This window comes from Branchiostoma belcheri, unplaced genomic scaffold (assembly GCF_001625305.1).
Source record: "Branchiostoma belcheri isolate BF01 breed outbred unplaced genomic scaffold, Haploidv18h27 scaffold35, whole genome shotgun sequence".
Lineage (NCBI taxonomy): Eukaryota > Metazoa > Chordata > Leptocardii > Amphioxiformes > Branchiostomatidae > Branchiostoma > Branchiostoma belcheri.
The window spans coordinates 871,037-895,205 of NW_017803965.1; the positions used below are offsets into that span (position 1 = coordinate 871,037).

At 43.5% G+C, this 24,169-nt stretch overlaps 2 protein-coding genes and 2 long non-coding RNA genes across 10 annotated transcripts in view; 2 read left to right on the plus strand and 2 right to left on the minus strand.

The window, feature by feature from the left end:
• Positions 1-1,038: 1,038 nt before the first annotated feature.
• On the minus strand, positions 1,039-2,748 carry LOC109475826 (homeobox protein Hox-B2-like). Its single transcript, XM_019776613.1, has 2 exons — positions 2,388-2,748; positions 1,039-1,980 (listed from the first exon to the last, which is right to left on the minus strand). The coding sequence occupies exons 1-2, from the start codon at positions 2,656-2,658 to the stop codon at positions 1,637-1,639; spliced, it is 615 nt and encodes a 204-aa protein (XP_019632172.1). The 5' UTR covers positions 2,659-2,748; the 3' UTR covers positions 1,039-1,636.
• Positions 2,749-3,160: 412 nt separating this feature from the next.
• On the plus strand, positions 3,161-6,776 carry LOC109475828. The gene is made up of 2 exons (XR_002140573.1): positions 3,161-3,432; positions 6,216-6,776. It is a non-coding gene; the product is annotated as an uncharacterized LOC109475828 (long non-coding RNA).
• LOC109475823 (homeobox protein HOX3) overlaps positions 6,566-24,169 on the minus strand; it is a 39,263-nt gene continuing 21,659 nt past the window's right edge. For 5 of the 7 annotated variants that reach the window (XM_019776607.1, XM_019776610.1, XM_019776605.1 and 2 more), the window contains exons 2-4: positions 17,733-17,832; positions 9,273-9,736; positions 6,566-8,583 (exon numbers count right to left, since the gene is read on the minus strand). In XM_019776607.1, the coding sequence (XP_019632166.1) occupies positions 7,700-8,583; positions 9,273-9,693 (1,305 nt within the window). In that variant the 5' untranslated portion in view covers positions 9,694-9,736; positions 17,733-17,832 and the 3' untranslated portion in view covers positions 6,566-7,699. Of the gene's footprint in view, positions 8,584-9,272; positions 9,737-15,557; positions 15,693-17,732; positions 17,833-22,078; positions 22,942-24,169 lie in introns of those variants that run through there. The other 2 variants (XM_019776609.1, XM_019776611.1) reach the window with 2 other exon arrangements.
• LOC109475827 lies at positions 15,691-20,619 on the plus strand. The gene is made up of 2 exons (XR_002140572.1): positions 15,691-16,404; positions 20,112-20,619. It is a non-coding gene; the product is annotated as an uncharacterized LOC109475827 (long non-coding RNA).

Consider the following 24,169-nt stretch of genomic DNA (forward strand, 5'->3'; position numbering starts at 1 on the left):
GGTGTTGGAGTATATTGTATAACAAGAGGGATATAATAAATATCTATTGGTGTGTATAAACCTGTATCGACTTTTATATGTACATAAGTAATGTATTATATGACAATAAATATGATAAATATGGTACATTCTTCTTGTGTTTGTAGATCTAAAAGTGCTATATGCTTTATCTCAAACAATCGTGAAAGTAGTGTAATAACATTGATATAATTAGTTATTAATGCAATATGATAAATGTGGATCATTCCTTCTGTGTTGTATCTAGATCTGAAAGTGCTACACGTTTTATCTTAATCTTGTAAACAACGCAATGATATAAATATGATAAGTTATAAACGCAGTAATATGTTTATACAACGTTAGAGTAACCAGGTGGGCACTTTCAGGTCAAAGGTCAGCCCATGTCAACTTGTCAGGTCACCCATGGTCAGTTGTTTACAACAAGGTCAAAGAAGGTCATCACTTGAGAAGTACAGAATACGGCCTGAAAGTTTTACAGTATAGGAAAAGAATGGAACTGTTAAGATGAAGAGAACATAATGTCCTCCTAAAACTTTTATGTGAAATGGCCGCAAACCTTGAAACCCCCCTCCCACCACAAAGGAAGTATGCATATAAATAAAACCATGTACAGGTGATGACAAGTGGTGCTCAAGGTCAAGTATATACAATAAACAGGAAGAACTGGTTTAGTTCAAGGTCAAATGGAACAGGTGTATACAAGCTCACAACGCTCGGTAGGGGAAACAACGCTTTACATAGCTGTTTGGACAGGTGTATTTGTGGTACTTTCCAATTTTTGGCGTTTTTAAAGGCGTTTTTATATCGGGTTATCTATTTAGCAGCCAAACTGGGCTGGCGCACCAAAATTTTTAGGACAAGGAAGAAAATCCTATAAAAAAAACTTAAAGCATATGCCTAAACCTCTACCTGGAGAGGATATTCATGAAAAAAAAACCCAGGAACTACACAAAAACAGACGTAAAAGGTTCTCTCTGTAAGCACAGGAAAAAGTTGCTTAGCGTATAATATTTAATATTAAAATTAAATACAGTTATATTGTTTCTTATCATTGACAAGTATAGTATATCACTCATACATGGCAAGAAAAAATATTATAGTGTTTTACCACTTATACACGATAATTCATAAAGAGAACCCTTAAACTTTGGAGAGTTTTAAAACGTTGAACATACTATACGACATAACTGTTCTAGTCTATACATGCTACGTATGCCTGATACAAAATTATTCTCTGATTATCTTACCTATGTCTAGAGTCTTCGAAAAAAATGTACAATATTTAATGTTTATAAAAGGCTTAAAAATAGTCACGAATACTAAGCGATCGGATACTATGGCTTCTGAAAGTGAACTAAATGCAAAGCGAGGCTATTATACAAAATCTATAATAATATTTATATGCACAATTTACATATTTCTGCCGTAACCTGTACCGCTCAACAGTTTTTTAAAACATTTTTGTCCAATTTCTGTGAATAAGAGAACTTTGCCAATGTAGGTACGTGTATTTAATATCTCTCTACAAAAGTTGACTCTTCATTCTGGTCGTGTATAGTGGTCAGTCCACTCCGTCCATCTGGTTTGCTGCCCGTCTTAGTCCACCGGGGCCTGGTCACCCCTGGGGCCGGGGACAGGCTACTGTACCCCCGTCTGGGGAACCTGTCTCCGCCCGGTCACCATCTGCCGGCTCAGCGGTAGCCCCCGCTCCCTGCACCGCCTCACTCCGGCCCTTCGTATCCCTCCTCTTTTGTCTCATTCGTCGATTCTGGAACCAAATTTTCACCTGACGTTCGTTTAACTCCAAAAAGTTGGCGATCTCCTTCCGCCGTGGTTTACACACATATCTGTTGTAGTGGAACTCTTTTTCTAACTCCAGAAGTTGAGTATTGGTGAAAACTGTGCGCAGTCGACGTGAACTAGTCACATGGTCGGTGGGTGCGATTAAATCGTCTGCTTCTGTGAGAAAAGAAAAGAAAACATCAAAATGAATATTTTCTTGTAATTTTTTTCGAAGAAATCCTTTGTGGTTCTCAGAAATGGTTTTAGGAAATCGAACACTGCCGGACATATGCTTGAGTTAGCGGCTGCACTCAGCCATCCCACATGGTCGCTTCTCTTTTCCCATCTGTCGTTTTTGCCAACTTCCAAAGACGACAGAAGTACTTAGAAAACACAAGGCCCGACCCTCTTTCTGTACGCGAGCTGGTAAAATCTTTCAACACTTGGGCTCGTGATTGATAAAATGGTTTAGTGTTAGAAGCGAAAAGGTCAAACCGCACTGTCAATCCAAAAAAAGGAAAACAACAACGACATTATGAAACTTCAACTTCTCACTAGTACACAAACAGTAGTAGAGGTTGTACCTTCAATGTTGTCGACAGGAGAGCGTGTTCGGGTGGATTTTTTGAGTTTCACCCAAGGAAAGTCTGCGATGTTGGCGGGCTGAGTTGGCGAGAGGTCAGAGTTCAGCTGGAGGCAAGTTGTAGGGTGGAGAGCAGGCCACGTCTCCCCGTCCTCAGCCGTCCTGTCGGTGATTGATGGGTTGAGAAAGTCTCCACTGATAGGTAGACAACCCATGAATTCCTCCAACGAAGGGTGCGAATTTATAAACCCACTTTCCCGTGGAGCATCCATGGTTAAAAATCGACAATATAAAATCCCTTTAGGAAGGGATAAGTGTAAAAAGTTTCTAGCCACTTGGGTTCTTATTTCGGATAGTTGGACCCTCAGGCGTGCTATGAAACATCACTAGTCGTCAGCAAGAAGGGAGCTGACAGTTGAGCGATCATGTGATCTTATCTGGCCAATGGTAGGCCGTCTAGGGAATGTGTAGTAAGTGAGAAATGCGTTGTTTTGATCCATACTTCGGTAAGAAACGTCCCTTCTCTTTGAAAGTGAAGCCGAAATCTCAATCCACTCAGGACCGAACTCTAAAGCAAATGGTAACTGTTTGCCTACTAGTGATAAGAATCAGGCAAAACTAACACAGGGCACAAGAAGAGTGGATTTTAAATGGATTGTTGGATGTTTTGAGGTCATCACATACATGCCAACTTGTCAATACAAGCGGTCGCACCTCACCAATCATTTTGTGCTGAAACCCTGACAGGTAATTTGGACAAAAGTCATTATCTGGTGTGTCAAATACATCTCAAAGTCACGAGAGAGGGTAGGAAATATATAACGTAGGAAACCCGTGTGGTTTTGTTATATCTAAGGTTTGAACGCGCCCGGTGTATGGAAGACGGGTGGAGCGCTTTTATCAAGAAACTCAAGTTTGTCAATGCAGCTGTCATGTCAAAGCTCCGTCTCCGGTGCTTACAAGTGCTGCGAAAGCATCAAATGCAGCCTGGGTGCCAGGGGTGAAAGACGCTAGCTTCCCGGGCCGCTACAAGAGCCTCCTCTAAGGTAAGACCTTCCTGCACGGTACATGTACAGTTCCCTCTAGACTCTACACCCAAGAGTACCTCTATTTGACTTCCAGAATGAAAATCGGAACATTTGGTCGGCTAGGGACGCTATGGCGGAAAAATGCTAGGGGCGAGTCGGTCTACCGAATTCCTGGCGAAGGCATTTGCAACGATTGGGACCTCTCCAAAAATCGATGACGAAAGAAAGCCCAACATTTCCATCTGTCAGGGAGAAAACCAACAGGGAAACCATTTCGTTTGGGCTAAATCAGCGAAGTTTGTATTACAGGACAGAAGAAAGGAAGGGTCGCGGCCTAAGTCGTGTTGTTTGTCGGTAACCGGTTCTACCTTCCTGCCAGCCAACCGTGGGGTCATCTAGAGTTCACATTTGAATATATTCAAGCCGCCGCCGATTTAATCAAATTTCGGCCACAAATTGGTTCCCCAGTCCCCCCGAATCAAACCTACATGAATGGGAGACTGCGTTTTTGGTTATGAATATGACTTGAAAGGCGTTTGAGTTGAAAATAGCGGAGAAAGAGATGTGTGCATATTTAAGAAGGCGGGTTGTTTTGTAGGAACGCTGTCGTATGGGCCTCTCTTCTCACAAGTACAGGAAATAATCGAGACTAGTGTAAGCACCGGCTGGTGAAACCGTCTCTAGCAGCAGAAAGTCACGCTTGACATCCTAAGCCCACAGACACAGCTCTAGTTAGAAAAATAAGTTTGTATTTGCCGAGTCGGCCCGGTTTTTCCAAGCCGGTGCAAACGAATATAAGGCCGAACGTCTTCTGACAGCCCAACGCCCCGGTTGAATACTTAGTTCTATTTACTCGTGTCATCTCCCTTACTCCTAATGAAATATCCCAAGCGTCGAAATCCCTACATGATGGAACAACAGCTAGGCGTACCTTCTAATTTTCCTACGACTCACAACATAATTGGGCTGTAAAAATTAGGCTACAGTTTAACACCACTGCGGCGGACTGAAATACTAGTATGCCATCCCGGAGTGGTAACAACATAGTTCTCTCAAAAATGCCGTCCAAAGTAACGGTGTCTATTTTAAAAAGGGTTTGGCTTTGACTAGACTTTTAGGTATGGGGCAATAGGAATAACATGTGTGGATCTTAGCAACAATGTGTGAGAAAAATCCGTGCATGGATAAGAAGGAAAGAAAAAACGTTTCGCATGTAGTGGTTAGATCTGGCCACGACTCTTCCATCATAGCTGTCAAACGCAGTTACATAAAAGCTACATCGTGATACTGGCTCATCACCCAACATTTGGGGGCCTTAATTTCCACCAACATCTCCCCGGTAATGAATGACTGTTGGATTACTTTTCTGTGACTCCACCAGACCCCGGTAAAACGTGGAATCGATTTCTGGTGACTTGTGTTTCTATGAAGGACGATAAAAGGACAGGGTACATAAAAATTGCCAACACCAAAGACGCCATTTTAGATTGAACCGGCGAAGAGGGTGAAGCAAACCCTAACCACTAATACGGCTTTCTTTCCACAACTCGCTTTAAATTAGTACGTTAATTGCTAGAATTTCTTAGCAGGAAATTTAATTTAAGTTTTAATTGGTAAAAGAAGCGTGATTTTGCATCTTAGTGGGGAAAAAATCTACCTTGTTTCAGTTTTGATTGTAAAATGCAACTGATAGAATTGTACACTGAATTCCCTATTGGAAGTATTTCAAACCTTTTACGAGTCGAAGATAAAAAGACAGATGCCAGCCCACTTATCCCTACAAATGATGGGATATTCTCTGACACAGAAAACTGACCGTTCTTCGATTTTTTACTAGCTGAAGATTTGGGAGTAGGTTAATCAGAATCAGAGCTGGTCAGTTTGCAACCGACCGTTTCGGCCACTCCGGCCAGGCCATGATTGTGTCATTATCTGGTCTAATAAGTCTTGAAGAATCCTATAATGAAATCCTTTGGTCCAGTGTCCGAAATATTAATCTGTTATGAGAGCGTATTTGCCGCCTTGTTACGATCTGGATCGAAATCTACATGACCCTAAATGAGGTATGGGACGATACTGGCACAGGCCTTGTTGATCAGTGTTGGAGTTTTTTTTGAAAAGTCAATTTTAGTTCAAACGTGCGAGTAGAAATTAAACGAAATATCCGGCCTGACCCCCCGAATTGTGTTGATTGTGAGCTGTCTGCGCAGAAAGTCATCCATCTTCCGGGCTCCGCCAGAGAATTGTGACAAGACAGGTCTAAGACGGATGACAAGAAAAACCGTGTGTTTCAACCTGAAGATTTCTGTCAATTTCTCCCCCCTATACTCAACTCCAAACACCGTCCTTTCAACACAAGAACTCTATTAACCCCTTAAACATCCACCATGTATAGCAAGGGTCAAATACGTCCAGATCTGGTAATATTTTCAAATTTAGCTGCAGGGAAGCTTGCGAAATTATTCAAAATTTGTCCCTAGGTTGACCCTTGCTATGAATATCGGGTTGGCGGACCCCTACAATTACTGGCCAGCTTTGTGACTGCAAAGAAAGGCTAGTTCTGGTGCCCGTACGGTCCGAAGCCTTCACACAATGTTCTTCTTCACAAGAACAGTATACATAAAACCAGTTACAGGAACTTAAAAGGTCAAATTATTAACTCTACGTGTTATACTGTGTGTTTATATTGCTTATATGTGTGTCTTTATACTGTTGAGTGTGTACAGTGTGTATTCCTTTGGCTTGTTATTTTCTTGGTGTTTTATTTGGGGATTTACAAAGTTTTATTTCTCGTTTTACAGATCTCTTGTGGAGGGCTCAGTCTGTGTGCTGTAATACATGGAAGACTACTTTGACACAGATAAAGGTAACGTGTTGAGGGTGTGATATTGTGAATAAAATTTCTTTTTAGTACACAGAATCCTTGGTTTCCTTTTTCTTTCTTTCAACCCCCCTCCCCAACAAAGGTACCCATGCTGGTTTTAGTAGTGGGCTAGGACGTAACGGTAGTAGCTTCGATGTAAGTAACTTTTGTTAAGGCGAGGAAAATTTAATTTTCTCCTATGTAAAAGAGCAGGTTGCAGAGTTCCCTCCCCCTCTATAGCTGAGGAAATAAATGCACATAAATAGAAGACAATCAGGGTGCAATATATTCACGTTATTCTCCTTTAATTTCACAGTTCCCTACATTTTTTTCTCCGAGAACATTTGGTTGTAATGTAAAATGAGCGGATGTGACTTTGACACCGTGTGCCCTCGCCTTGTAACCCGTGTTCCAGTCAAACCGTGCCGTTGGAGATCAGTTTTCTCGGGGTCGAATTTTATTTTACCAGGCCTGGAAATTGACAACGTCTGTTCTAAAATAAAAACAGACAGGTAGACGGAGTGGTGTAAGTTTGAAGGCGATGTGTCCCAGTCAGTTTTTGTGTACATTCGGGTTCTTCAAGGAGAGAGCACTACAGTGGGTCAGATCGGGAACCCACACAAATAAAGACTGCTTGACAAGAAAGAACAGGGCAGGTCAAATCTATGCCTATGTACGAACACACGGGGCAGATTGCTAACGTCAACACCCCAAATATCCGTACCATCACAGAAGAATCTCTCTTGCACTGTTAAGTTTTCATCTTTTTTGTTGCACATGAATGATACGAACAGTAACCACATATATTATAGGAACGCTAACCCCACTTTTTTTTCTCATCCTAAAAACTCTACATATACAGCAACATCAATGTAGGTAACTCGCCAACGATAAAATTGTCCCTTTTTTAATTTCCTAACAATTCTATCCTCGGAACGAATACTTTATTTATTGTTTCGAATAAATTACGGACAAAACTAGCTACATAAATACATCAGTTCCTCTGTCTAGCTAACTACAATAGGACGGCAAGGAATAGTGAAGGAAAGACGCTAGCTAAGAGTTAGATGCTATATTCACAGGCCTAGAAAGCGAGAGAAGACATTTAGAATAGAATAGAATAGATGACAACAAGAGTCTATCATTGCAATGACATTTCGAACTTCCGTATCTACTAAGTTCGGCGGAAAATATACAAATTCTCCGTATAAATATCCACTGGGTTTATACTGTCAATCAACATTTCATTGGGCATATGGACATGACTTTCAAAAATTTGTTCACAGATTTGGTAGCTTGAATTTTCAACACCGGTGTGTGAGAATTAGTTATGATTCTGATCGTCATTTTGGGGGATTGATAAGGAAGGTATTTTCCTATCGGAAGTGTGTGTCATGTTTTTCCATTGCCCGAACCCAGAGGTTACAAATGTGTGAGTTTGGGCGCACTGTTTAAACGATTTCCCTGAGTTTGGACGTTCACACAGTAGTTCATATTGACCACGGACATTGGGGTGGCGTACTGGTGATGAGGTAGCTCGGTGTGGTGTGGCGGACACTCCGGGTACGAGTTCGTCAGGCCGTGGTGACCTGGCCCGGGGCCCGTCGGAGAGGGTCCCGGCGCGGGAGGGGTGTACTGCCGCTGGTTCACTACCTCGAGAGGGGAGGCGGGGAGCCCGTTGGTCATGTGTGGGGGGCCCTGGCGGGGGTGGGGGACGTGGTTCCCCATGGGGACGGGATGAGGGGCTGATGTAGGCGGACAGGGAGAGTGGTTCGACTGGTAACATTGCGGAGACACGGGTCCCGACATGGTGAGCCCCACACTGTGTGGTGGAGCCTGGTGAGGTAGACTGTGGTTCAGATGTGGCGGGGGGTACTGACTGTAGGACGGCTGAGTCTGTTGTAACGACCCCATCATGCTCATGTGGTTGGACATGTTGTTACCCTGACTCAAGCTCGGCTGGGTGGTAGGGTGAGGCAGAGGCCCGGGGTTCACGCCGGGAGGAGTCGTGGTGACCGGCGGGGAGGGACTGTTCATGCCCCCGCTACCTCCCCCACTACCCCCGCCCTTCACTTTCTGTTCCTTCTTATACTTCATCCGGCGGTTCTGGAACCAGATCTTGATCTGCCGCTCCGTGAGGTTTAGCATGGCCGCCATCTCCACCCGCCGAGGCCGGCACAGGTACCGGTTGAAGTGGAACTCCTTCTCCAACTCCACGAGCTGGGCGCTGGTGTAGGCCGTGCGGGCTCTCTTCCCCGCCGCGCCGCCTAGCCCCGGGGACTCCCCGGCCTCTGTCGTGCTACCAACTGCGAACCGGGAAGAAAAAACATCCACATTTAGTGACCTCCACAACAAGCATGCCCCGCTTCACAGCGAGAACACCCGCCCCACATCATCGATCAAAACCCTTCAACCCGCTAACTCGATGTCACCTTACAAAACCTCCCCTATGCTAACCCTCAAAAACCACGCTAAAAATCTACCCCACAACCCTTACTATCAACCACACAAGCTTTATTCGTGTTCGCTAAGTTTTTGTTCGTGTTGTATCGTACTACAGCGCTGTGGAGAAGTTGAAATTTGGCGGGCCTATCACGGAAGTCAGGTCTCCCCCAGTTGATTTATGAGGTGGCTGTCAACTCCTAATACTTGGCTGACGTTGTACGTTGAACAATTTGTCAACTTAGCCTAGAAGAGGGACTGCTACTAATCATGGCGTAATCGTCCCATGAACTCGGCCATATCATTGGGTAGCTCTATAAAATTCATCTAATGTTATTAATAATGAAAACAGAACTTTACAAGGGCAGCGTGCGAAACGCCTGACTGTGCCCAGCGGCAGAATTTGAACAGATGTAGCGACAAGGCGTTTGATAGAACAGCTAGCGATTCTTCATCGTGTGTGATGTATCTTTTCGACTCTACAGTCACTTCGCAGAGCGTGGCTGCTTCAATTTATTCTCTCACTGCCAATAAATTTGTGCTGTCAGCGTACCTGATAGATTGGTCGGCTGGCGTTGTTTCGAATTTTGGCGGGATTCCTTCATCCATGGATAGATCTTAGTGTTAGCTAGGATGGCAGCGTTGGAGACGGACTGAGGAGCGGTGCCGTGGTTGTTGTCGGCGGGGTTTGTCTTCATGCAGGTCGGGCTAACGTTGCCCGGCCCGCTGCCCGGTCCACTGGCCGGCTTCCGTACGGAACATGACGGGCCGAACTCCTGTGTAGCCTCGGTGCCATAGCTGCCTCCACCGCCGCCTCCACTCCCCTCATAGCCATACCTCTCCCCATTACTATAGCTGTAGCCGTTGTAAAGTTGTTGCGATGTTGTTTCGTAGTAAGGTGATTTTTGCATCTCGTTGTTTTGTAGAAATTTATTTCTTTGTGACAAGGTCTTGACACTCTTATCAAATAACATTGGCACCCCGGCGTCACATGACCGTTCTTGACCAATAGCAGTCCTGGAAAACACAGAAAGGTTAAAAAGTAAGTGACAATATAATAACCTCTAGATGTATCGCAGTACACAGTTCTTGACTTTTGTGTCATCAATTATTCAAGAAAACACCCCCTTAAGAGCATTGCATAAAATATGTGTCATCATTTAAGGACTTAAAAAATGGCATCAACGAAATAAAAAGACACAATAGATATTCGACCATCAAAAATATTTATCAACAAAATTAACACACTAAAGGTGAAAATTGCGGGGAAAATAACTTTAAAAGTTGTACGAGTTTTTGAGAAATGTGTGTGTGAAAGTTGGGTGTTATTTTATGTTCCAGGCATGCCATATTAGATCTAGGACCTAAGCACGGCTCAATTCAACTGAAACAAGAGAGGACATGGTATTCTTCCCCCATACTAACATAATCCTGATTTTAACTCACGTCCTTTCCGTCAATTTACCCTGGCCGCTTTACTTCATAAAAACTTCTGATACCCAACGAGGGTCACGGCCCACCGTAATAGCAAACTACTCCCCAAAAGACCTCTCTCCCAGCCGTCTCTAATTCCTATTTATTTAGCTTGGCGTGCATGCTCTCTCTGATAACCACCACAAATCTACCATCATCTCGCTTGAGGTTTACTTGATATGCTGTCTCATCTTTTTTTCCTGGCAGACTCATCTCTCTGGGAAATTCTCTTTATGTTTACCACGGCTTTGGAGTTTTTGATATCTATCTGTATCCCCAAAGCATCTGGGTGGATCTACCTAGGAGGTTTAGGAGATGCAGGTTGGCATCCTTCCTACAGAGTACCTAGTCATCTGTCTGACTGAACGCTGGAGATATATCGATAAGGGCGGATAGAGTCCCCCTCTGTAATCCTATTTACGAAAGTCTTTGATATGGACTCGTTCAAAACATAATATGAATACAAAATAAGCTGGCAGTCAGATGTTGGGGGAGATATTACGTCTCTGTTACGTTACCTGCAGCTAAGTTTGGAGCATGGGGACGTGTGGGGAGAGGCAGAGCGGGGAGTGACAATAGATGAAGAGAAGAAACAAAAATGCATGGCAGGGAGGCATGTGAAACTGACACACGAAATTGATGTCCTGTGAGGAGCGGGTCTCTGCCAGGAAAAATGACAGCTGTAACGGATAAATGACAGACGGAAATCTGCAGAAGTCTGTCTTCACCAGGCCCGCACCTTTAATTACTTTTGCTTGGCCTCTCTAGCGATGGAGTTACAAACCATCGACGGATGTTATGGCAAAACATAATGGGACGGGGGCAAGGTTTCAGACACAACAACTTGTGATGCCTTTCGGAGGAGGGGAAAAACGACACCGAAGTGAAACAAAGAATACACAGCCAGAGAAACCCCTGTCAAACCTGGTTAGGAGATGGCCTCACGTCAGAAGATACTCTTGTCAACTAAATTATTAATTGGAACTTCTCTCTTTGATCAATGAGCGCGGGTAGGGAGAAGTAAGGATATCATATAAGTTTCTCTCGTATGAGGTGTAAATTCGATTGGATAGGAGTGAAACATATCAGGCTAGAGTGCAAGCTTTAATCCTACTGAGGAAACCAAGGCTTTCAACACTTCTGTAGTAGTAGGGAACACGCGGATTTCCTCTTACAAATAAAGCTAAAAATAAAAGAAAGGAAAAACTTCCCGCGTGGTATAATTGACAGCCCGCGAGGGGGAACAAACTGACATGTGTCAAAAATGAAATGAAGAAGTGATATTGGCAGCCGGGCTGGGTGTTTTCGTGCGCGGCACCTGGCAAAAATCTGGCCCAGAAATGGAGCTGTGGGCCCGTTAGGACTCTAATAATTATTTATACAGATTTCTTTTTACAAACGAAATAACGACCCCCGGACTAACTTTTGGGAAAGTCTTTCCTGACAGTGATTTGGGATGATATACAGAAGGGTTATGATGTGAGAAATGACGGCTAGATGCGAAGGGTGTCACGTAAGAGACAGAAACCGTGTGTTTTGTGATGACAGATTGGGTGACAGCAAGCGGCGAGCCCTTTGAGTGAACAGACCTCGCTCTGTGGGTGCCGCCTGTCAAAAAAAATGGCCCACTAACTGAATTTCTCCCAATCAACCACCCGTCCTGGATCTACTAAAATCGATCCAGGAAAAAAGATCAGACTTGATAATTTATTTCTCCAACAGAAGATGAAATTATCTCACAATTTGTGAAACAAAAAAAAAAAGCTTGAAGTGCATTCGGCACAACTTGACGTTTCAATCAAACAGTCAGATGAAACAGAGCGCACAAATTTGCACTTAAAACGCCATCTGCCCAACTTTGTGTATGCGCAAATATACGCTGACTTGTAACAGCGGCGCACGTTTGCACCAGGGCTAGGCCATACATACATGCCTCACACATAATTTCACGTCCACAAAACGCTGGTAATAACCATGGAAATTAAAAATTTGGGGCAGGCCTCTTGACAATGTAGAGAGCAGCGTTCTTGCTTTTTAATAATTCGGAGCACTTGCTCCACGCTACTGAGGGAATACGCAAAGTTCAAATGTTACCTTTAATAAGCTTCCTCCCATAGCTTGCTAGCTACTCAGGAGGCTCGCATCGACTTCTGAACTTTTGATATTATTAAATCGACGGCAAACGGGGCGAGGTACGCTCTACCCCGGGCATTGCAATCTCCGGCAAGGAAGAATACAACACAGGCGTCCGACTTGGATATTCACTTCTACAAAAGCACTGGGAACAAAGGATTTCTCCAGTGTGCCTGGATCTTTCAATCACATTAAGGTCGGATCGATACCGAGCTATGGGACAAGCTTCCCTCGCCACTTTAAGCAATGAAGGGCTGCGGGAAAAAGCGTGATAGCAATCGTTGATAGTCATGGGGCATCAGGGTGAAAATAGCAGACCAAGGGGAGACACTGGGAATTGACATGGTGTTTTGACCAGGGTACAGTATTTGCCGTTCAAACAAGCAACGTTTTTTTCGGTTGTCTTCTAAATACAGGTGACCCGTATCTACCAACCACGGGGGTTCACTCAAATGTCACACTGCCAAACACAAAATTAAAACTTCCACAGATATCGATTTTATTCCCCCATTTACCTCTTTCACCATTTTGCCGAGCTAAGCTACGGTTTTAAATACGTTCTATCCCATCCCTTTAGGAACGATTATTGTTATTTCAATCTACAATTTTATTCGATTGAAGAAAAGGAAAGAAAGGTCGTAAAACGGTCCTGAAATCTCACTCCATTGGAGAGTTGGACCGTATCAATAAAAATGAATTTATCGGACTGAGTCACCTCTGAGCGACCTCTGACGAGATTGGGCCTAATTGAAATCAACCCGATTAATCTCGGCGCAACTTATTTCACAAACAACAGTCAGAGGAAGGACAGGGCAGATATGAGTCAAACGCCAGGTAATACCGGCATTAGAGTCAGGCCGAGATTGAACGAGTTTTCAGTGGATAAGGCTGTTAGAGGACCTACCCAATTTAATATCAGGCTTTCTATTCCAGCCATCAATGCGGAGGGCGGTAATAAGAGGGTACGGTTGACAGGCAAAACTGTGGCTTCTGATTGCAACTGTGGCAACAACACGGCTAAAAAGTGTGTCGTTACAGATAGAACGTTTTCCAGGGCACCTTGGTAGTTACAGGAAGGACACGCACACAGAATAACAACCCACTTCACCTAAATACAGCTCCAGAAAAATACTCCTTTGTTCAGATAAACTGACGTTAATATAAGAGTAGTTTTCATGCTAAACAAAGCGAACAAAGCTTCAAGAGAAGTTGCGTCGGTCCTTTATTTTTATATTCGAACTCTAATTCAGGGAAGGTCAATATATCAAGTTTGAGCGGTGTTACGTAACATTGAAAACAAATGACGGCCTTTTGTCTCAGTGAAATAAAACTTCTGGATTCAGCAAATCAGACGTATCATTACCACATAACCCCGCGATGAACCCAGGGAAATCGCTTGGGGTCAATTTCTATGCTTCAGCGGGCCTTGTAGTCGAAAACAAGCTCGGAGAGGCAGTGGCTCTCTGTATGACTATACCCCTATCCGCAAGTCTGGCGGCGGACAATAGACGGGAAAATACTATCCGCTATTGACGGTTTGTAGCCCTGGTAACGTCATTGGTGAAAAAGGTTTCTTTCTGCACTGGTCTTTTCAACTGGCGGGGTCACCCAGAGGACAGGATTCAGGCGGTACAGCGAGAACAATAGCCGGGGAGTGTTGTAGCCCCAGGTGGGGGGAGGTTACTGGAAGGTTACCCACTCACACACACAACAGTCTGTGCAACAACGTTTTAGCACAAGCCTTAGAAATATCGAGCCTGCGCTAGAATGGAAATAACGGAACGCATCAAAATGGAAATTGGTTGGGATCTTGCCATGCGCAAAGGGAAAAGCAAGCTCCGCGGCGTAAAATGTCCGCATCTCCCCAGACAAAACCAGGACATTTCATACAAGTTTCTGCTTGACTGGGAAAGCGGAGTTTTGATTAGATTTGAGGTGATAATAAAGTTCAAACTGAAGCGAGAGACACGCCAAGAAAATGTCACACAAATACACAAAATCCTACTAAACCAGAATACACAAAACTCATCAAAACTACTGAAGTTTCCGTGAGTTAATTCCACTGATATGTAGTTCATATTTCAATCAGATCTCACTTTCTGGAAAAAACATATAACTGGAGGAAACCAAGAAAGAAATAAGAACAATTTTAATGGGAATCATAATATCGGAACTGTGATAGGGCGGCCGCCATCTTGATTCGAGGAAACTCAAACTTTTGATGATAAATGGCTATGTGGATCAGATGTATTATTTTAAAAATTAGGACATAACTGTTTTCTTTGATATCTTAGACTAGAAATAATCTACTTCGGAATGTCTCATGCACCTTGAGTAGATTGTCAAGGCCAGACCGGAGGCTAAGAGGCCATGGCCTTTCTACAGCAAAATCCGAAAGACCTCGAAAAGGATTCCAAAGGATATGTGACTAAACCGTATCCAACATGGAGACTGAAAGAGAACCCAAACACATAAATGGCTCACAAGGACGCGTCCTTGAATCACTGAAACCAATTAAAGAGCTCAAAACAAAGGTAATGAACCAAAATAAAAGGCTACATTACTTGAGGTCTGGAGACGAAGGGAGAGAACCTTGTGTGGCGAACTTGTCGGTGAAACTGACTTGGCTATTTTTATTATTCATAGAAAAACACGGCAGTTGAAAGGGACGGAGTGATTGAGAAGGGAAGCCTTACAGAATTTTACAAGTACTTACGAATCGCTGCACAATGCACTTGCTAATTAATGCGTTTAGCGAACAATTGGGAAGTACCTAAAGTTATGTAAGTCAATACACAAGCGCCTGGTTTGAAGTTTGTTACGCCACAAACAAGAGAACAAACGAACAAAAAAATATGCAAACACATCTCTGAAAAAAAAAATGGGTGTAAAAATTGAGGGCAAATTTTGAAAACGGATGGATAAATAACGAGAAACGGTTCACTGATGGAGCAGAAATTGATTACATCAAAAACTTTTCACTGTGATATTATGTAAATATTGTTCTACAACTACCAGGACGGCTGGGTGCAGAGAAAATGGAATATAGAAGAGAAAAACTGAGAGTTAAAAACTTGACTGCGGGGTCAGAGAGAGGTAAAGTCGGAAACCTGTCAGGACAGACAATACAGAAAGACGGGATAGCGACAAAGCGAATCCTGCCGCCAGACGGTAAATATTTGTACCCAACAGAAGTAGAAAAAACCCCGCAGGTAAGAAGAGGAAAGTTTACCCCTGAGTCCTGCCATGGTTGTGAAGGGACGCGGGACAGCGGACAAAACCAGCCCGGGAGGTACGGTGTGCAGACCGGCGGCCATTTTGAGTTACTGTGCCTAACACGGCGGGGCTGCCTGCACGGGGGCCGCCGGGACAAGATTGATTATCCCCCGGCCTGACCCTGTCAAAGCCCCGAAATACATCTTCTGACAGCCGAGGGGGCCACACATTTCACACACGGACCCCGTTTGGTCTGATTCTGGGGTCAGAAATGTTGTGAAGGGCTTAGTTAGAAAGAGCGAGAGCGAAGTGCCATAACAGGCTAACCAGTGACCAGTCCGGACCAGTGTTATGGTTCACAGAGTTACCGATTTTAAACATACACACAAAACAACTCAAACGAAATATACCCCGCACACTACTTGATAAGTGTTCAAAGGTCACTTTTGTAGTCTAAAAGTGGCTCGGCAATGTTTACAAGGGAGTTGGGGAAGTGTTTTTAGAAGAGGGGGGAAGCCCGGGCGTGTAGATTATAATGGGATCGTGAAGGGAGAAACCGCGGGTCATAAATCTTACGGACGACATGTAATTGCGCGGTCCATTCATAGGCGCTGTCACACACACGCGCTGACTGCTGCCTACATCGCACTAACGTTTCCACTCAGAAATCTACTACATTTCTACAACAGGCGGCTAGTTTACGGTGAAATGTAGCCGTGGTTGTGTCGAGAGTGTTTCTAGAGACCGGAGGGCGGTGTTATTGTGTACGGACAGGCCTGCTGTACTGCATCGGATCTCTGCATAATGAGCTGTGGTGGGATAGAAGGAAGGGAGGGCGCCACAACGCCACACAGGCAGAGCAGGTAAATTGCACCAGGCATGCTACTACGGTATCTCAGTGGCGGTAGGTTGCACGTCAATCTAGAGTTCGTTAGAAAAATACGTTCCGATTGCGTACTTGTGGTGGGCGGGGTCTCTGAGACGACCAAATTTTCACCACTAGTTTTCTGTAGGGATTTTTATCTTTCTAGATACAATTACGGCTTCTAAGACTACGGGAATCCGCGCCTGGCTAGCGTTACCCAGCCAGGCTTATTTATCCTTGAGGTTTTACGCTGAGTAGTTTACAACCAGCGGAACTGAAACCATGCACCTGCTTGTGGGGTGTGTCATCCACACAGAGCCGAATGTTTTCCCTTAAACTTTGCTACCAACAAATCTCCGCAACGGATGCCTGAAATTCCTTCACAAATTCTCCCCATTTTCAATATTGGCTTCGTCCACGAAGAAAAAAAACTTTCCTAACGCCCCCCTCCCCCATAAAACTTACGCTTATCATACTAACTTCCTGGGATGCCTCGAAGGTAGAGCTTCTGTCAGAAAAGATGCCGACAAGTCGGGTAGGAATGGGGAGGGACATTCCACAAGTATAAACAAACGGAAGGCGAGAACTTTCAACTGAAAATTGGCGCCAGGGGCTGGTCAACTCTTTCTATGTTTAGACCTCGACTTGGAAGGAGTGTTTGAGAAAAGTCTGGGTTGAAAATTCTCGCAAATACTCGCTAAAACTCATTTTTCTTCTCCCTAAACCAACTTTTTAATATTTCAAGAGTTGTAACTCTAGCCGGCCGAAATTAGGAAGTCGTGCGTGTATCTTGGAATAATTATTCAACAGTCCCAACAAGGGATTTACAATTTTCATATGTTAAATCATGAAGCAGGTTTTAAAAATGCTTTGTGTGCAATACACACGTTTGAAACTTTGTTGAAAAACGCGATTTTCGGTCATAACAAGTTATTTCGTGAACTCTCAAAAGTTGAACTGAAAATGGCACTCGTGCGCTAATTCATTAATTCTATGGGTTCACAAAGGTTCACACAGACATATAGAATACGTTTGTTTCCGTTCTAAAAAGAATGAATTGATACCTAGTGCTCCTTCGCACAAAAAAGGGGGAGGGCAACAAATTAAGTAACAAGTTCTACAAGCAAAAGGTCTCCGTCCCACAGATGGAAAGAGCCAAGTGATTTATTCTCCACATTTGTCAAGAAATTTCACACTGACTCCTGTCTGTCTGCGATCCTATCGTGGTTCCTTTGAGTGTCAGTTTCCCCCCTCCAGAAATAGATTCTACTAAATGGACACAACTATTTTTTTTCGGAAAGTTTTTTTGGAGTTGTTTGTTCTTACCTCAAGAAGGGTTGGAGTCAGGCGTCCCCCATATGTGTCGGCGGACGGGGAAGACGAAATCGTCTGAGGTCCGGAGTAGCTGCACCCCTGGCCGCTGGTTCTGTGTAAAAAGGTCAAAAGAATCAGTTTCACGAACGCTTTCAAACCGACACACAGCTCGTGAAATCCACACAAATTTATGATTCGTTTACAAACTGATTAAATGGCCTGGCCTGTTCATTTCGTTGATTAAAGCAATAAATTACCCCCTCGTAGGTCCGAGAGGGGCTGTTTCAATTGGCATGGAAAACCGTGTGCTGTATAAAACCTTTGCTCATTGGTCAAGCAAAATTTTATTACCAAGGGACTTACAAAATCCGGACAAAGAAAGCATGGTTGTAATTCATGTAGAAACATGGTCTCTATTGTCTCCCAAAATTTCCTCAAGTTTCTGAACTGCGTTTGACCTTTTCTGTGTATTGTTTTTTCAGTGGTAAAAAAATATAAAGATAAAAAAGAAAGTTCTTTCAATTCAAACATTTTCTTCTAACAACAATATTTTTATTCTAAGATACACCATTGGTCATTTCTACACAACAGGAACGTAGAAATTACTCTCTTTCAAACGAATACATATCTTAAATTACCCCAATCACGTAAAAAAAATTAAAATCATTTCCACTGTATTTAAACGTTGAATAGTAACGCAACGAATATTGTGGAACACGGAGAGAATCACCACAGTTTACCATACCACGCGACTCTACTATAGAAGTACACACTCATTCAAGTCAAGAAACTGTCACAACAAATGATGCCCTCCCTTACACATCCGCACAAATTCACCCCCACTCCTTGGTTCAAACCCGAATCGACCTCTCTTTCCCCCCAATCTTGTAGCAATATTAGTTTCAGATCAGAGTGAAAGGATAGAGCCCACTATCACGTTCTTACGACACAAGTTCTCCCCTTTTTTTTAAAGAAGCTCTGTATAGAGTCGTAGACGGGTCGTAACATTGTCTGTTTGTGGGGTGACTAGGGCATCGGAGTGACTCCCAACCCATTAATCAAGTCCTGCAGTCATACCTTCACCATGTGAGCTTTGTTTACGTGTGCTTTCGGCATTGGGAATCTATGTACAACTTCAACCCAACTAACAAGCGACTGAATTAAAAATACGCAAAAATTAGGAATAAAAAATGGTAAAACGTTGAATAGAAATCTTTGTAAAACGACACATTTAATTATTGTTTTCAACATCAGCATAATTTTTTCTGTTATATTGGATTGTTCTGATCTTGTATACGAGTGGGGATAGGATGTATACAAATTGGTATAATAATCAAATCGTACATGTTATGATTATCAGAAATATGGGATAAAATATTATGACATCATGGGAGATAATCCGTAGAGTTAGCGGATTGACAAGCGGGTTATTTGTAATAATTGGAACGTTGGTGATCCTGCTGTTTCTACTGCGCTTCTCGCTTGTCAGATCAATTTATTATACTTAGTTCCTTTCCCCTCCTCATTTATCATCCAAACTTTAACAGTTAACTCTCAGCAATTCAGACATCGGCGTAACAGAGTTCATACCTATTCATTGTTTCTGAGAAAAAAGAAATAGAAAATTTTCGATCGCAAAATTTGTTTGGTAGTGTCAAAATTTCCAAGTTGAAATCTGTGAACTAACACAGTATCAAATCCTCCGCAACCGTTGTTCCCAATTTTTATATAAATACTAGCGACGTAAAATCGTTGAAAACAAAATACATATGACAGTCTTGGGCCTTTTTGTCAGGAAATAAACGCAGAATAAATTTGTGTGCCCTTTTCGCCCACTCTTGAGTTCTTTTAACCCGAAACCCTCCATTTCACGTACTTGACTTTCTCCACGTTTCACAGTTTTGACAAGTCGTTTCCGTTTGTGGTTTGTCAGCCAGTTGGAGAAATTAAACAACGCTGAATGTTCGCCCTATTAGAACACCACCCCATCATACGGTAGAACAAGGAGCTTGACAGGGGCAAAGTTGTTGTGTGCGCCGATTTATCATCCAATTCTGTCCGCTGAACACTATTTAGCACACCAAAGGCATCGCATCGTCTCCACCGCCTAACAACATCGAACCCGACATATCAAACTTGACAAAATAATCATCCCATTTCTGATTGCGGCATATTATCCCGGTCGCTTCGTTACGACGAGGTTAGGGGAAGCAAAATCTGACAGCAGTGTTTTTTTGATCTCCGAATATAACAAACCAACTGTCGAGCCACAAGATGGATGTTCGAAAATTCCCCGCAAATAAGGCACCAGGGTTTTGAATCGGGGGGAGGAATTGTCTAGTTTGATACGTCGTCTAACCCTCTGATTCCATGTCATCTATGTCTCTACAGGAAAAGAGATCTGTGGACTGAACTGGTGGATATAAAACTTGGAAGTTGAGGAAGAGAATGTAGGAAGATAACAAATGCACCGACGCCAGGATATGTCTCACCACCACCACAACAATACTACATTCTATTGTATTCCTATCTGTTAATTATAGTGTAGATTTCAATCAAACCCCGATACAGTAACCGCACGGGTTTACTGCTTTCCTAAACGTGTTTGCGGCGGTAATTTTGGAGAAATAAAATAGATGATTACGATCCCATCTTTGGTAATGAGCATTTATCGCCTAGAGAGTGCACAGACGGCCAGCTAGAAAACACACATATCGACCCGCTTTGCGCAGCAAAATTGGGAATAAACGATTTTCGTAAGACCCACACTACTTCCTAGCTAAACCCTATCGATCATTACTGGTTAATTTCTGCACCTAAGGATTTCAATAAAACCAACAACTGTTCAAGCTTTGAGTACTTTCAATTAAACGAGCAGCATTTGCTGTCACAACGTGAATTATTTGTCTGTGTCATTTCTACATATCAATTTTCGCTTGTACCCGTGTTTTAAAGACTTTAGGTACTAGATATTACAGCCGTTTTTCGGCTGTATCTTTGTATAAGGAGTGTGAAGTAGAAATTAGCGTGAATTGAGGAATGAGGGGACGGTAAGGGAAGTCACAAGCAGGCGCCGAATCTGACGCCTCGCTACGGTGAACTTTCCACGACCCGGTCATCGCTACACTCCAACAGATTCCAGCACAGAAAGGGAACTGTCACCTCCATGATCTATGAGTCGCTTTACCTCCAACTCCTTATTGAATAGATTGTCTGTGTGGCAGATAGAGCAGAGGAAATATGCGGCGGAGATATGTAAAGATGCAAACTTGTCAGGATTCGATAACTCCGGATTACTAGACGGTGGGCACGGTTTACCGCGCAGAAAAACACAACTCAACCTCGAAATGAACTATTTTTCAAAAGGTCTCCAGTTCACAGCTATAAGAGCACGCTTGTACCTCCTTAGTACGACCTTCTAGAAGACTGGGAGTGGGGTATAGTTGTCGTGTGCTCAGTTGGACGGGTGTTAAGTGCGGTAGTTCGAGTTGAGGGTAGAAACAATTTGTCACAAAATGTCGGAACGAGACATTATTTATCATGGAAGCAATCTTGGATGTCATGCTTACACAAGAATGTACGAAATCATCAGAGAATACTCTTCAACCGGTTTGTTTTTAAATAGAAAAGAGGGATGGTGAGAAGTTGGGAGTTTGAAATTGGTGAGTTGGAGTGATAAGGGGAAGAAAAATGTGAGGAAAAGTCGGTGCGTGCCCCTAGGTTGACCCCGGAGTCAGTGAAGCGATCGCACTCCATTCATCGCGGAATCGGACGACATTTCGCCAACCCGTTCCCTCAGAAAATCGAATTTACCTCGGCGGTAGCCATTTCACAAGTCTTTCCTAACGTCCCAACACAAGCCGCCGGTTTGACAACTGTCAGCACCGCAGACCCATCAGTTAGAAATGAAAGAAGCCGAACTGACGACGGCAAAACCGGGGACGCAATAAACTCATATATCATGTTGTGTTCACGTGGTTTTGACAATTCTTTCACCCCTCTCCGAGCCATTTCTCTGGGACGCGCAATAAACATGTTATTAGCCAGCCCGGGTACAAGTCCGCTTGTTGGTTGAACCTAGGAGTTGGGACATTGGGATGACGTTTTGAGGGTAAAGTGACAAGATGTGACGTTAAAACAAGAGAGGATGTCGGCAGCGGGGTTTAGGAGTCATGATGGCGGAGGTTTTTGCGCCCCCGAACCGACCAGTAGCTTCATTATCCCGCCGCTCGGGCCTCCAGGACGGAAACCGGTCCCACAACGGCACACAAGAGGTCGCTCCCAGGTCAGTAGAAATCGAAATAACACAATTTAGCCAGGAGGTGGAGAAAGGAAAGAGAAAACTCAACGGGACCAACCTTCGGCATTACCGGGAAAGATTCACGGGGACGGGTCATAAGGCCATGGTGGGATTTGGTGGAAGGTAGTGTAGACTGACACACAGAAACGGCCGTTGTTTTGGGCCCGGGGGCCCGTCCGGTTAAAAACACCCACACAACGCTCGCAGCTATGCGCTGCCCTCTGGTTGAACTCTCTCTACAATGGTACACTGACTCTCCCAATCAACAACAAACTTTCCAAACTCTAACGTCTGTCTTAACTTGTATTCAGCTGAAGTTATGTTAGCTGTTTGTTAGGATTAGTTAGTCAAGAAAGTACCACACATGGTTACCTTACTAGTCAGGGCATCCCGTATCCAAAACAGTCGTACAAAATTGCGTGGATCTTTCGGAAAAATATAAACGTACTTCCCTAAACCTTTCAGCTAATCCGAAATGCCATCTCTCTCAGCTAAACAAATAAAACATTTCCAGCGCTTGAATCCAAGGCCGTCGTTTGTGTTTTTCTGTGTGAAGTTGAGTTGGCGTCTGTCTGGTTGTAATGATGGTAGTACACACACTAGGGGAACAATACTATCCTGACTCGTGTATGCAAATCGTTGTTGTTTTTGGCTCTTTGAATTTTTATTCATCCCTTGAGTGGATAACTCCAGCACCTGCGAGGCTGTGCCTTATCTCACTAATGCCCTAAGAAGGCAGAAGGACGAAATAATTAGCTATATTTCAGGGGTTTCTTCTCCAAATCCGGCAGACTTCCAGAGAGATTTGAAACCGGATGACTAGAATTATCACCGCTCGAACTAGACACAAACAAATACGGAGAAGTACCAGAGGATTGCTTTTCAAAAACAACAGATGTTCTCTCCCACTTTCTAGCTGATAATCACCCACTCATAGTCAAGTTTACCTTCATTGTTACCCCAGTGTTTTACAGAGAGACACCGGTCTCATGCTAGCTACCTAACTAGCTCTTGTCAAATAGTGAGAGAGGGGCTATTTTTCACGGCTGTGCGTCTATTGTGTGACGTGTCCCGCACACACGCACCCCAATCTTAGGATTTGTACATAATCTTGACATTGAGCCCAGGGTTCTTACCGCTATTGTTAGGTGCTAAAATGGTCATGTAGCCATGACAGTCCGTTAGCCTGCCGTTTTCTCCAACAATAGCAAGGGAATAGAAACGACTTAAAAGGTTGAAAAGGCAGGAAAAGGCACTCTGGCGACGCTTTAAAAGGGGTTGCAGCGTATGAGCCACGTTTGGGAATACTTCAGGAATCGGAAACAGGAGATTTGTAGACTTTAAAAGGGAGCACTCACTTCTTGAGTTGACTTTGCAACAAACATGGCTGCCCCGACCTTTTGTGAGACTAGAGGTCAAAGGACAAATATCCTCTTTCAACAATTGGACGTCTTGTCAGTAGGCAGCTGAGGACCAACCTTGGGCGCGAAGAAGCCGAGAGATAAAAACGTAAACACACTACCATCGGGTTTCTAATCTTCACCTCGGATTAACACACGGCCTTGGCAACATTTCGTTCCATTCCCAGTTAAGGTTTCATCTTAATTAAACCAGGCTAGCGCCTGTATGACAGATAGGGAACACGTTTTGTGTACGAGTGTAGCACTACAGTGATGAAAAATTGGAGAGTGACAACGTTTTAAAAGCTCTACACACTTAATAACGTCACAAAAACACCCTCACTAGTTCAACTTTGACACGAAGTACAGTGTATGTGTATACAGCTTTTAAAAGCACAACGATTGCAGTTTTAAACTTCGAAATACAGAGGGCAGCGTTTTGGGTGAGTTCAACAAAAAAAAACCCAGTTGATAGGTGAATAGAATACCACAGGACAGCCTCTTGTATTCTTCCCAACAATGGTAGGCATACCGTGTGTAAAATAACACTAAAAACCACTTCTAAGTACAAACGTAGACTGAGCTTGATGTACATAATATACAGCTTATTTTGAAACCAAAAAGGCGAGATTTCTATTAAAAATGATAAAGAAATCGTTGAAGGGGTAATTTCCAAAAAACAAAGCACTAAGCCATGTTTTGACATAGCTGTCTCCAAAACCAAGGTCATATACTGCAAAATCAAAACA